The sequence below is a fragment of the Dipodomys spectabilis genome, unplaced genomic scaffold (genome assembly GCF_019054845.1).
Source record: "Dipodomys spectabilis isolate Male_0828 unplaced genomic scaffold, ASM1905484v1 ptg000118l, whole genome shotgun sequence".
Lineage (NCBI taxonomy): Eukaryota > Metazoa > Chordata > Mammalia > Rodentia > Heteromyidae > Dipodomys > Dipodomys spectabilis.
Window position 1 is genome coordinate 3,833,709 of NW_024870795.1, and position 14,049 is coordinate 3,847,757.

The 14,049-nt window shown below is 46.2% G+C and overlaps 1 protein-coding gene across 1 annotated transcript; it reads left to right on the plus strand.

Moving 5' to 3' along the window:
• The first annotated feature begins 9,044 nt into the window (after positions 1–9,044).
• On the plus strand, positions 9,045–11,267 carry Pnrc2 (proline rich nuclear receptor coactivator 2). The gene is made up of 3 exons (XM_042688599.1): positions 9,045–9,200; positions 9,733–9,938; positions 10,182–11,267. Exon 3 carries the CDS (start codon positions 10,200–10,202, stop codon positions 10,617–10,619), a length of 420 nt encoding a protein of 139 aa, XP_042544533.1. The 5' UTR covers positions 9,045–9,200; positions 9,733–9,938; positions 10,182–10,199; the 3' UTR covers positions 10,620–11,267.
• The last annotated feature ends 2,782 nt before the right edge of the window (positions 11,268–14,049 follow it).

Genomic DNA, 14,049 nt, shown 5'->3' on the forward strand with positions numbered 1-14,049 from the left:
TTCAGCTCAAGATGAGTGCTCTACCACTTGAGCCACAGCGCCACTTCCCGTTTTCTGGTGGTTAATTGAAGATAAGGGTCTCATGGACTTTCCTGCCCAGGCTGGCGTTGAACTGTGATCCTCAGATCTCAGACTCTTGAGTAGCTAGGATAATAGGCATGAGCCACCGCATCTGGTGAGGCAGGGTTTAAAAGAGGCAAGCAGGTCACACACAGGTGGCAGCGTATGTGATAGCAAGCAGGTTTACAGAAGCAAAACTAGCTGTTAATGATCACAAATAACAATGACTAGTTCAATAAACCAAGCAATAAGTCATCAAAGCAAAAGTTACATTTCCAGGCTCTTCCTTTGTTTCATTCACAATAAGGGTTTAGCTGACATTTACCAAAACACATTCTTCCAAACTTCTTACTTATCACATCCAAAATCAAACTACCTTTCAGGTTTCCTGGCTCTTTCTGAGTTTCACTGTTATTTACCACAGTTAGCTTGTCTGACTCTAATTTTCTCTGAGTCTCTACTTCTGAGAATTTCTTTTAATAATTAACCTGGCATTTCTACAAAGAGGTCCTGCCTTCAATGCTTGCCCTATCCTTATAGTATGTGTCGGCTGTTCAAATGGAATGTGACTAGAAAAGAGATTTACAAAATGATGCAAGAGCCGGGTGCCAGTGGCTCATGCCTGCAATCCAGCTTCTCAGGAGGCTGAGACTTGAGGATCACCATTTAAAGCCAGCCTAGGCAGGAAAGTCCGTGAGACTCTTGTCTCCAATTAACCACCAGAAAACTGGAAGTGGCGCTGTGGTTCAAGTGGTAGAGTACTCGCCTGGAGCTGAAGAGCTGAGGGCCAGAGTGCAAGCCCTATGACTGACCAAAAAAAAAAACAAAACAAAACGGGGGGGTGGGGTGGGCTGGGAAGGTGGCTCAGTGGTAGAGTGCTTGCCTCGCATGCATGAGGCCCTGGGTTGGATTCCTCAGCACCACATGAATAGAAAAACCTGGAAGTGGCGCTGTGGCTCAAAGTGGTAGAGCGCCAGCCTTGAGCTGAAGAGCTGAGGGACAGCACCTAGGCTGAGTTCAGGTCCCATGACCAACCAAAAAAAAAAAAAGATGGATGGTATTAATTGGGGTACACCTGGGAGCTTGCAGACTTATGGGCTACTAAGCTCCAGGGTCATGCACTGCCTCCTCTCCCAAGGGAGGAGGGCTCAGGGGAGCAAGTAAGTTCCCTGTAGCAAGAGGAACAGTGGCCAGACAGCAGGAAGGACTTCCTGCCTGTGAACAGTAGCTCAGATGCCCTAATTTTGATGTGTTTGGGGTCACCTCAGACACATGTAAGTGAGGGCATGAATGAAGAGAGCAGGAAGTTGCTTCATGGCAAAAGTGATATGAACACCGGAATCTGAATTTCTCTCCTGTGGCAAGTCACTTCCTTTGTCTGCTCTTAATTTCCCCATTCCTAGAATGAGGAAGTTGAAAGTAAGAGATGCCTCTTCAAGGGCCGCCACATCTGGATGTCAACTGTCAAGCCATCCATCCTCAGAGGTTCCGGTTTGGTTCCTCTAACCAGCTGGGTCCTTGGACCTACCTTGGGCAGCAGGATGCTGTAGGACCTCCCGGTCCCTGGGGTGCCCTGGGTAAGGGCTGCTGGGTCCCACACAGAAAGGAGCTTTTTGATTCCACATGCTCACTGGTGCATTCGCAGGCAAGGGCCCAGGGGCTGCTTCAATCCCTGTGAGACTGTGAACCACTGCCATCTACTGGACACATGTGTGCTGTGCTGGCCCCTGCGCTGCAGATTTCTGGTTGGGTCTGAGTAAAGGAGGTGGAGTCCTGAGACCTGTACTTTTGCCCAGCGGCCTTGGTCATCCATGGGCCACCTGCCTCTTGGGATGATCATCTCCAGCAGGGCTGTCAGTGCTGGGATTAATCCAGGAAAAGAAAAACAAAATGTATATCTGCAGGCCTGGCCGGGTGGGGGGTGGGGGGATAACATAGTTTCACCCTAAAATGCCTATACTAGCTGCACAGGTGGCTCAAACCTGTCATCGCAGCTACTCAGGAGGCTGAGACCTGGAAGATTATGATTCGAGGCCAGCCCAGGCAGAAAAGTCCTTGAGACTCTATCTCTAATCAGACAGCCAAAAGCTGGGCTAGAAACATGCCTCAAGTGGTAGAGCACCTGCTAAGCAAGCCAGCCAAGCAAGAGTATGAGGTGTTCAATTCAAACCAAAAAGAGGAAGATAATACCTTTTTTAAAACTATAGTCAGCTGGGCACTGGTGGCTCATGCTTGTAATCCTAGCTACTCAGGAGGCTGAGATCTGAGGACTGTGGTTCAAAGCCAGCCCGGGTAGCAAAGTCCGAGAGACTATTCAGCTCAAGGCTAGCGCTCTACCACTTGAGCCACAGTGCCACTTCTGGCTTTTTCTGCTTATGTGGTGCTGAGGAATCGAACCCAGGGCCTCATGCATGCAAAGCTGACCAAACAAGGCAAAAGGAAAAAGACAACCAACACACCTGCTGGCAAGTATGGGTGTGTGAGGTCTGAAAGAGCCCCTGGACCTGGCCACCTAGCTTTAAATCACAGCACACGTGGTTTGCAGGACCGCAAACCACACAGCGACCACAGATGTGAAGCTGTTGCATACTCTCACTGCGTACTGTGCTTTGTCCTAGGTGTCAATGCGCCATCCTCTGTGCTTGCCACAGAGCAGGCGCTCAGTGAGGAATCACGAATAGTCAGTCTTGGCACATGACTCAAGTTTTGTTCTGGAGACAACTGGAATCCAAAGGAGAGGCGGTGAGCCCAATATAAACTCTTAGGTGACACTTCCCCTCCTAGAAAAATGGATGATTGGGTTTCCAGGGCGGGAAAAGGAAGCAGAATAGGATGTGTAATCTGCTACCATTTTGTAGATTATAGAAAATCTACACAATTTGCATGGCATATTCTGCTAAGGAGACATTGTTTTGTGGTGCTGGGGACTGAAACCAGGGCCTCATGAATACCAGGAAAGTGACCACTCTGTCCCTGAGCCTTTCCCCTCCACTGGAGGCCATATTTAAAGTTCATCAACCAATGAGTATCCCAGAGGGGCCCCTGTGGTGCTGGGGGATAGGAGGAAAAGGTATAAAAGAAATAACCAGTCAAATCTACCAGGGGGCCTTGCAGAGCAGGACAATGGTGAACTAGAAGCTAAAGGACCTGCTTAGAAATGAGTGATATCCATAGCCAGATGTCAGTAGCTCACGCCTATAATCTTAGCTTCTCAACAAACTAAGATTCAGAGGATTGTGGTTCCAAAACAGCCTGAGTCGAAAGGTCTGTTGGATGCCATCTCCAAAATAACCAGGACTCAAATGGAAGAACACCAGTTGAGGAGCAAACAAATTCACCAAGTGCAAGACCCAAAGTACTACCCAAACAACAATAAAAAGTCTCAAATTGTCTCCAGTGGCTCAGGCCCCTAATCCGAACTATTTAGGAGGTTGAGATCTGAGGATCAAGATTTGAAGCTAGCCTGGGCAGAAAAGTCCATGAGACTCTTATCTTCAGTTGGCCAGCAAAAGCCCCAAATGGAGCTGTGGATCAAGTGGTAAAAAAGCTAAGGGGCAGCACCCAGGCCCTGAGTTCATGCTCCTGGACTGTCACACAGACACACAGACACAGACATAGACACAGACACACAGACACAGACACACACACACCCCTTATGAAACATAGTAATTCTCATTGCGGACATTTTGGGAATTTAAAAAATACACAGTGTGGGCTGGGAAGGTGGCTCAGTGGTAGAGTGCTTGCCTTGCATGCATGAGGCCCTGGGTTCGATTCCTCAGCACCACATAAGCAAAAAGAAAAAAGCCAGAAGTGGTGCTGTGGCTCAAGTGGTAGAGCGCTAGCCTTGAGCTGAAGAGCTGAGGGACAGTGCCCAGGCCCAGAATTCAGGCCCTACGACCGGACCAAAAAAAAAAAATAAATAAATAAAAAATACACAGTCGGGGCTGGGAAGGTGGCTCAGTGGTAGAGTGTTTGCCTTGAATGCATGAGGCCCTGGGTTTGATTCCTGAGTACCACATAAACAGCAAAAGCCGGAAGTGGCTCTATGGCTCAAGTGGTAGAGTGCCCGCCTTGAGCTGAAGCACTCAGGGATAGCACCCAGGCCCAGAGTTCAAGATCCACAACCGACCAAAAAAAAAAAAAAATACACAATGTGCCCTGTGCTGGAGGCCCATACCTGTAATCCTAGCTACTCAGGAGGCTGAAATCTGAGGATCATGGTTTGAAGCCAGCCCAGGCAGAAAAGTCCTGGTGGGACATTATCCATTCAAAAACTGGAAGTGGAGCTATGGTTCAAGTGGTAGAGACTTCAAGAGACTCAAGGCTTAAGAACAGCACCCAGGGACAGAGTTCACGCCTCGCAACTGGCCAAAAAAAATCAAGAGCCCCCCGCCCCCCCCCCCACCCCTCCCTGTGATGAGGTATTTCAGGCCCAGCAGCCTTGGAAAAGAGGCTGGAAGTGTCTTTTCTGCAGAAAATCAAATGGACTTGGATTTTCTGCCTGCACTTGACTGAACTCTGAACTCTGCAATGCGAAACAGTAGAAAGGGGCAAAGACAAAAGGAGGGAAGGAGAGCGAGGTGTAATGAAAACACAGCATCTTCCCCACAGAGTAAATGCTGGCTATCATTCAGCTTGGAGTGGATCTCTCTCCATGTCTCTCTCTGTCTCTGGTTTCTATTTCCTGAAGTTCATTGTGATAAGTATTGTTTTGTATGACAAGAAGCACATAGTATTGCACCTTTGTGTTCCCTCCCAATCCTCCTTTGTCTCACTATGCGAGAATGCCTAGAGTTCTGATGCACGTTTTCCACACATTATTATATGGAGGTGCTTCTCTTCTGTTCCTAGTATTTTTGTTAACAATGCCTATACTGGTTTTGATCTTCATTCTCCTGTCTTAGCCTCTCAAGTGCTGGGATTACAGCTTTGTGCTACTATGCCTATTTAATGTAACTGAGTTGAATGTGTTGTCCTTTTTCCTCCTGCTGCAGCTTGTTAACAGCATTTTTTTAAGACCATGGGGCTGAAGTAAAGGAGGGAGAATAAAGCAGAGAGAGGAAGTTTCCACTTGCTAAGAAGCCTGTCAAGTGCTTTCCTGTTTTCCTGGCTTGATACGTATCAAATGCTGTCTTTCTCCTGGGTCTCTTCAGTAAATCCTCCTCTCCAGAGTGTGTGTGTGTGTGTGTGTGTGTGTGTGTGTGTGTGTGTGTGTGTGTGTGTGTGTGTGTGTGTGTGTGTTCTGCCTCTCACAGATTGTCATTGCAGAGCTGCCCTGCAATGGGCAATTTTTCATTCTGAATAGACACACACACACACACACACACACACACACACACACACACACAAGCTTTTCTTCAGTTCCTGACAATGACAATATATGCAGGAGTTTACTGGACTGATTATCTCAGGCCCCAGGGGCTCAGGGCAGCTCCCTCATTTTCCAGAGCAAGTGGTACTCTGAGCAGCTCCTAACCTAGTAAACTCTGAAGGCCAGGAATGGTAGCAGAATGGTTAAGAACAAAGCTTTTTGTGTCAGCTGAGCTCTGTGGCACATACCTGGAGACCTAGCTACACAGGAGGCTGAACTCAGGGGTTCAAGGCCAGCTTGAGCAAGACAGTGAGAATCCCATTATCCAAAACTAAAAAAGGATGGATGAGGTGTTTCCATATCTGTAATCCCAGAACTAAAGCAGGAGGATTTCAAGTTCAAGGCCAGCCCTGGGTTGTAGCCTGAGCTATAACTGTTGTAAATGTTTATGTATTGTTAAAAATAATTTTATAAGCCAGGCACTGGTGGCTTATGCCTGTAATCCTAGCTACTCAGGAGGCTGAGATCTGAGGATCACAGTTCAAAGCCAGCCTGGGCAAGAAAAGTTCATGAGACTCTTATCTCCAATAAACCACTCAGAAAACCGGAAGTGGTACTGTGGCTCCAGTGGTAGCGAGCTAGCCTTGAGCTGAAGAACTGAGGGACAGCACCCAGGCCCAGAGTTCAAGCCCCATGACCGACCAAAAAAAAAAAAAAAAAACAATTTTATGGTATAAATATATATTTACAGTTTTTTACAAATTATTATAGTTTTTGTCTCCAAATTTAAAAAATGGTTCTGGCATCAGATTGACCTGGGTTTCAGTTTAATATATGTGCCCTATGAGAAAGCCACTTCGCTTCTCTGAGGCTCAGTTTTATCATGTATCAGAATGAGCTTTATCATAAATGGAGACACTAATATTGACTCAGGAGAGTGTGGTGAGAATGAAGATAATGAGTTTAAGTTGCTTAGTGCAGTAGCTTGCTCGCAGTGAAGTGCTCAAGGATACTGATGTGATTGTCTGCTGAGCAGTTCATTCGTAATACACAATATATACCAAAGTCAAGGACACTCTGAATTGGAATCGAGAAATGAATCCAGGTGTGGTGGTGAATGTCTATAACCGCAGGATTTGGGAAGGATGAGGGAGGAGGATTGAAAGTTGGAGGCCAGCCTGGGCTACACAGACAACATCCTACTTAGAAAAGTTAGAACAGAGAGAAAAAGAGAAAGGGAGGAAAGAAAGTGGGAAGCACGAGGAGGAAGAGAGAAGGGGAGGGAGAGAGGGAGGGAGAGAGCTGGAGATCACACAGAGCGAACAAGTCCTCTGCTTCCCCTGCCTCAGAAGCTGTTATCTGCCGTTACTTTTTAATTTTTTTCCTGCTTTGGCAAAACATAGGCTCTTGGCCCATGGAATCCTTTATTTTTATTTTTGCCAGTCCTGGGGCTTGAACTCAGGGACTGGGCACTGTCCTTGAGCCTCTCTGTGCTCAAGGCTAGCACTCTACCACTTGAGACACAGTGCCACTTTCAGCCTTTTCTGCTTATATGGTTCTGAGCAATTGAACCCAAGGCTTCATGCATGCTAGGCAATCACTCTACCACTGAGCCACATTCTCAGCCCCTGCGGCCTTTTTTGATACCTGGGGAAGAACAGCATGGGTAGGGCCCTCCCAGAAACATAATTCATTCAGTAAATCAAAGTACCTACTACGTGCTAGGTCCTCTGCAAAGCCACATTTCCAGCCCCTTGGTTCGTGGAGTCTTGATTCAGTCTCTTCTCAAAACCAAGCAGCCAGCTACAGGGATAAACTTCTTGCCATCCATCACCATGACAGGGAGCCCTACACGTTCCATGTCCTCCGAGAGAGAAAGAGCCACCTTGGAATCAATGTAATTGTAAGCCCTCTGTATTTTCACAATAAAAAATTAAAAAAAAATCTCAAGTTCTTCCAGTAATTTCCCTTCTACATGAATGCACTGCGCCCTTGAACAGATCCAGCATCACTGTGAACAGGTTATCAGCACAGGTAACCAGGGACTTTCCTACTTGGGCTGACTTTGAACCACAATCCTTAGATCTCAGCCTCCTGACTAGCTAGGATTACAGGCTTGAGCTACCAATGCTGGGCTTTTTTAATTTTTAAATTAAAAATAAGGGCTGAGAATGTGAACTAGCAGTAGAGTGCTTGCCTAGCATGCATGAAGCCCTGGGTTTGATTCCTCAGTACCACATAAACAGAAAAGCCAGAAGTGGCGCTGTGGCTCAAGTGGTAGAGTGCTAGCCTTGAGCAAAAGAAGCACAGGGACAGTGCCCAAGCCGAGTTCAAGCCCCAGGATTGCCAAAAAAAGAAAAAGAAAAAAGAAAAAAATTAAAAATAAACCAAACATGGATTCTAGTACACATGGGACCATCACAAAAGATTTCAATTCTGGGGAGGAGCCTCAGAATTCTTTAAGTCTTTTTTTTTTTTCTTGTCAGTTGTGGGGTTTGAACTCTGGGCCTGGGCGCTGTCCCTCAGCTCTTCAGCTCAAGGCTGGCGCTCTACCACTTGAGCCACAGCGGCACTTCTGGGTCAGAGAGAAGAAAGTATACATGCATTTCCAATACGTTGTGTTTATATTAGCAAGATTCAGATGACCAAAGAAGGAAAAGTTCTGATTGGCCAACGGTCTTGAATAGATAAAACTAATGGCTGGCATGGTGGTCCTTGTCTGCATTCCCAGCACTTGGGAAGCTGAGGCAGGAGGATCTTGAGTTTAAGGCTTGGCAGGGCTATGAAATCAGCTCCATTAGTGAGCTCCTGTCTACAAAAAACAAATGGTGCCTGGGATCTGGGAGCTGAGGATCAGCAGTTCAAAGCCAGCCTCAGGGCAGAAAAGTCCTCCAGAGATTCTAATCTCCCAGAAACCACTCAAAACCGGAATGCCACGGTGGCGGAGCGGTGGCCTCGAGCAAAGGGCTGAGGGACAGCGCCCAGACGGAGCTCCAGGCCCACATCGACAAACGAAAACAAAAAGCACAGGGGGCCTGACGTCCATAGAGGTTTGTGTTTTTCACTTTTTGGGTTATTTACTCCAAAGAAGTTGCGCTTTTTCCTTCGCTGCAGGTTTCTGGCACAGTCAGCCGAAGGATACTTGCCGTCTCCCTTTTCACCAGGGAGAATATGCGGAGCAGGGCCGCTCCCACCGCAGCTCTGGGGCGCACGCAGCGCCCGCGTGCGGTGCGCCGGGCCGGGCCGCGCCGCGCCGCGCCGGCGGTGACGTCAGGCCACGGGGCGCCGCGGAGTCCCGACGCGCTAGCTCGCCCCCACCACTTCTGAAGGGCTGCGGGGTGCTGGTGAGGAGCCCAGGGTAGACGGCAAGTTCGGGGGCGCCCCCGTTCGGGTAGTCGGGGCCGGGGAAAAGGCGCCGGGCTCGGAGGCGGCGCGGCCGGCGGTTACTCCCGACTAGCTTCTCCCGCAGGATTTCAAATCCTGGGCCGCCTCCACCCCGCCCCGCCCCGCCCCTGCCGCCCAGTAACAGGCGGCTGCCCGTCTCCCATTGGTCACGCCCTCGCGCCCCGCCCACGCAACGGGCGGTGCCTCCCCCCCATTGGCTGCTCCCGCAGCGCCGCGCTCTGATTGGTCGCAGAGACTCCAGACCCGCCGCCGCCTCCATTTTGTCGGTAGGGGCCGGAGCGGTCGGGTACGAGGCGCAGCCCGTTCTCAGCTAGCTTGTCGCTGCTCGCGGCCGCGCTCCATCCGTGCCTCGTCTCCCCTGGAAAGGGAGGGGGCCTCGACGTCGGAAGGCAGTCGCCTCGGTCGCGGGAGCTCGAAGTCGGTGAGTGCGATGGCGCGGCCGTGGCGGCGTCCGCGGTCTGTACTGTGGAGCGGCCTGAGACAAGGCGAGGCGGGCAGGGCCTTCCCAGGCCCTGCGTCCCGGCGACTCAGAGGCCCAAAGCCGCGCTTACCCGGCGGCGGAGCACCTCCCCCGCCATCCTGCGGAAGGAAGGAGCAGGAAGGGCGCTGGCCAGAGCCCCGCTTCGGGAGGAGCGCCGTTTCCTAACCGCGGTCCGGCCGGCGGACGGTGCAGTCCCGGGCCGGGACGCGGCGCGGCCCTCGGGCGCCAGCGGTACTTGGTGTCGGAGGGCTGGGGCATCCGGATGCACCTTTAATAAGAACTTCCTGCTTGGCCTGGAGGCTCCTGCATTTCTAGTTTGACTTCAGATGGAAACAAACTTGTGTGCGACTTGAGGTCAAACTAAGCCATCTGTAGGGATACCTTAAGCAAAGAGCTATTCTTTGGTATTTCTGTGGCACATGTAACGATCGCTTATCCCCGTGGTTTTGAATTGAAATCTTTACTTTCCTAGCCAGGAGGACTTCTCTCGAGCTTGTGTGCTGAGGAGACTCAGATGTTGGCCTCAGCTCTTAGGCTGAACTCGGCAGATTGGCCCATGAAAACTTCTGTTTTGAGACAAAGGAAGGGATCCGGTAGAAAGCAACACCTATTATCCTGGGCTTGGCTGCAAGGAAGAGTACAGGTGGAAATCCAGCAATCTGAAAAGCGGACTGAAAGGTATAAAAATACATGCCAAAGCAGGGAAGTATTTTAAGATGACCTGTCCTAAACTGTATATCGTACAGGATTACATTGATTTGTGGGTAAGTTCCATGCTTCTTAGGAAAGATAGTAAGTACACCTGGCATAGAATGAATTTTCTGAGTCAAAGCAGCTGAATATAGCCTGTTTTGTTTTTTCTTCCGTTTTCCCCAAGGTTTTCAAATTGGAATTCTTCTCTCTGTTTGTATTTACTTACAGGTGACATAGAAGCTGAAGATGGGTGGTGGAGAGAGGTACAACATTCCAGACCCTCAATCTAGAAATGTTAGTAAGAACCAACCACAGCTTAATAGACAGAAGGCCAAGGATCAGAATTCCCAGATGAAGACTGTTCATACAAAAAAAGAAAGAGGACATGGCTATAACTCACCAGCAGCTGCATGGCAAGCCATTCAAAATGGGGGAAAGACGAAAAACTTCCCAAATAATCCAAATTGGAACTCTAATTTATCAAGTCCTAGCTTGCTTTTTAAGTCTAAAGCTAATCAGAACTATGCTGGAGCCAAATTCAGTGAGCCGCCATCTCCAAGTGTTCTCCCCAAGCCACCCAGTCACTGGGTTCCTGTGTCATTGAATCCTTCAGATAAGGAAACAATGACATTCCAACTGAAAACTTTACTTAAAGTACAGGTATAAGATTAAGTAGTTCAGGTATAAGATTAAGTAGTTTAAATTTAGCCACAATTACAAATGGTGCTTGACCGGTCTCAAATTCTTTAGATTGTGCAAAACTGCTAATGATGTAAAAATGTTATTATCATGTTTTTATGTGCTATGTGCACTGTGTAATAGTACAGTGCAACTTCAAATAACTAAGTGATTGTACTTGAGTTAGTGTTCGCAAATGAGTAACTTTGAAATGAGACCATTGAAGGTTAGATTTGGGAGCAATGTTAAAGGAATTACTTTAATCTTGGGAGAGAGCAATTTAATACTTGTAGGTCAGGTTTACTTGTAAAGATGTACAAAAAAAAAACAACTAGGCTGACATTTTAAAGTTTAATGTCCTAGAAACACCCAAACTAGTAACATGCCAATAGCCCAATGCACTGCCAGAAGAAAATGTGAATTTTCCTTAATAGTAGCATTTTACTGAACTGTACAGTAGCAAATGTGTAACTGGTGTTTGAGGCTTATTGGAACAAGGCACAGTAGACCCCAGTGGTCTGGTTTCTTAAATGTAAGTAGATAGGTATTTGCCAGTAAGATGCACCAAAACTTTTTCACAGTAGTATTAAGAGATCACTATGTTTTTAGTTTTTTATTTTTAATAATTGTTGCCAGTCCTGGGGCTTGAACTCGGGGCCTGAATGCTGTCTGGGAGCTCTTTTGCTGAAGGATAGTGCTCTACCACTTGAACCACAGCTCTACTTCTGGCTTTTTTTGGTGGTTAATTGGAGATAGTCAAGGGTTTTCCTGCCTGGGCTGGCTTTTAACTGAGATTGTAAAATCCTAGGCCTCCTGGATATGAGCCACCGGTTCCCAGCCACTTAGTTGTTTGGAGGAACATTTTTTTGTATTATAGCACTGTACAAGCTATTCTAACAGTGATCTGGATCTCTGCAAAGCTTAATAGAAAGTTGTATAATGTGAAAGTTTTAAGTACTGAGGGAAGAAAGAGCCATGTAAATACATGTAATAAGCCTGTAGCATATGTAAAGTTTTCTTGGCTTTTATCCTACAAAAGACTATTTTTAGTATGAATTTACAGACTGTAAGATCATGGACTGTTTTTTATGCTATGGCCTAATTTTAAAGGTCCCTGTGTTTTTAGTTTGTGCTAAAGTGCCAGTGTATTCAAGATTGATTTGGTTGTATACTATACTTCAAAGTACATCCTAGTGTAATATTCTATATTATAGCTGGAGTTTTTAAGCTGCTAAACACATCCTATTTTTGAGAGATGTAAAATGAAGTATAGGAATCCTCCCCACCCCACTCTTAAACCCAAAGATCGATTTTTGGCTTTCACCAATTCTTGTACTGGTTACAGTGTTTGGTGCTAGTGATTTTAAATTTTTTTTTGTCAGGTCTAAGTCTAGCAAGGGGGTGGTGTAAGAGGCTACTTGCGTAAAAGATGAAATATCTTGCTCAATCCCAATAATGTGTTTTTGCCAATCTTAGGAGTAAATGTAAATGCTACAGTTAACCCTAAGCAAGTCCAAAAAATGTGGGCTGATTTACAAGTTAATGTCCTGTTTTCTAATTTGATACCTTAATTTCTTATTTTTTTTGGTATCAGTCTTGGGGCTTGAATTCAGGGTCTGGGTGCTGTCCCTGAGCTTTGCTCAAGCCTAGCACTCTACCACTAGAGCCACAGCTCCACTTTTGGTTTTATTTGGTTATTAGAGATAAGAATGTCAGACTTTCTTGCCTAGGCTGGCTTTGAGCTGTCATCTCAGATCTCAGCCTCCAAGTAATTAGGACTACAAGTATGAACCACTAGTGCCTGGCTAATGTGATACTTTGTTAAAGCAAACAGCTAGGTTGTATATTTCTCCAAATCTGAATAAGCCAAATACTGAATACCCTAAAAGAACAAGTTTATATGGTACTTAATGTACATGATCTGAATTCAAAACATGAAATTAAAGTTTTTTTTCTCCCCAGTATCTTGTTTTATTTAAATAACATGCCTAATCTTAGAATGCACACAACTAAACTGGAATGAGAATGTTTGGCTGGATAAAGGCTACTCACTTGCTACTAACCTTAACATTACTTGGGACTTCACTTTCCTACCATTGTTAATAAAAACACTTGTAAAATTTCCAAGGTTTTCAAAGTTGAGTAAAACAGGTTTAATTAGCACAAAAGAACTCAAATTGCCAAGAACCCTTTGGTTTAGTTAACACCCCTGGAAGGAGAGATCACTCACAGTGGAGAGGTAGCTGGAAGAATTTTAGCTGCTCAGAGCAAGGCTATATTTTCTGTACTGTGCTGCAGTTTCTTTACATTGAACAATTAGCCACACATACCAAGTTTTTTTTTAATGTATTCTCAGTCTGAGACAGAAGTGGTGAAAGTTCTAAAATGTAGGGCAGGAGTAGACAAGAGTTACTGAGTAAGGGTAACCTGAATTTTTGGTCATATGAATACCTCATACCTTAAGAAATACACAGAAATAAAGGTTCTGGTTAGCTTTCAGAAAATGGTGACAAGATTTCCCCAAACTAATGAACTTAGTAGTGGTGGAACGTACTATGCAGGGCTGCTGCTGGCCATACTGTGAGTCATAGGTAAATGTCACTTTTTAATATCATTTTGGTGGCCATATCATACATAAGGAGGAAATCCAGGTCCATGACCTATTAAGATCTCAGCAAATTATATTCTCCCAAACGGGCGTGAGGAGGGCAAAGGGTTTTAGCTGCACTTGCAAACTTCCCAGTTTAAATTGCATTCTAGGCCATTTACATCAGTCGTGGGACTTGAACTCTGAGCCTGGGCGCTGTCCCTGAGCTCTTTTGTTCAAGACTACCACTAGCACACTACCACTTTGAGCCACAGCACCACTTCCAGTTTTCTGGTGATTAATTTGCAACTAAAGTCTCATGGACTTTACTGCCTAGACTGGCTTTGAACTGTGATCTTCAGATCTCAGCCTCCTGAGTAGGTAGTATTACAGGCCTGAGCCATCAGCACCTGGCTCTTCTAGGCAACTTTAACAAATCCGTACCTAAAGCCTCTTACACAAATAAGGAGAAAGTCTACCAGGGTAGACACATCTTTGAGATAGAGCAAAATCTAAAGAAAACCAAGATTTTTGTTTTGCTCCTAGACCAGTTTATTATTTCTCCAGCATTCAAAAAAAAATTGATCTGCAGAAAACTAGATTACAAAGGCCTTTTACTTTACAAACTACTGTCAAATTAATTTACATGCATCCCTTTTTTTCTAAAAAGGGAATGAAACAACTTTACACATACACACATCATAATAACCAACACTTAGAGAAGGCAGAGGAAAAGACCCAAGGAGTCGTTTTCCATGACTACTAGGATAAGCTTATAGATGTTAACAGCTGAAGTAAACAGGTTGCTTACATCACCTATTTATCCAGTTA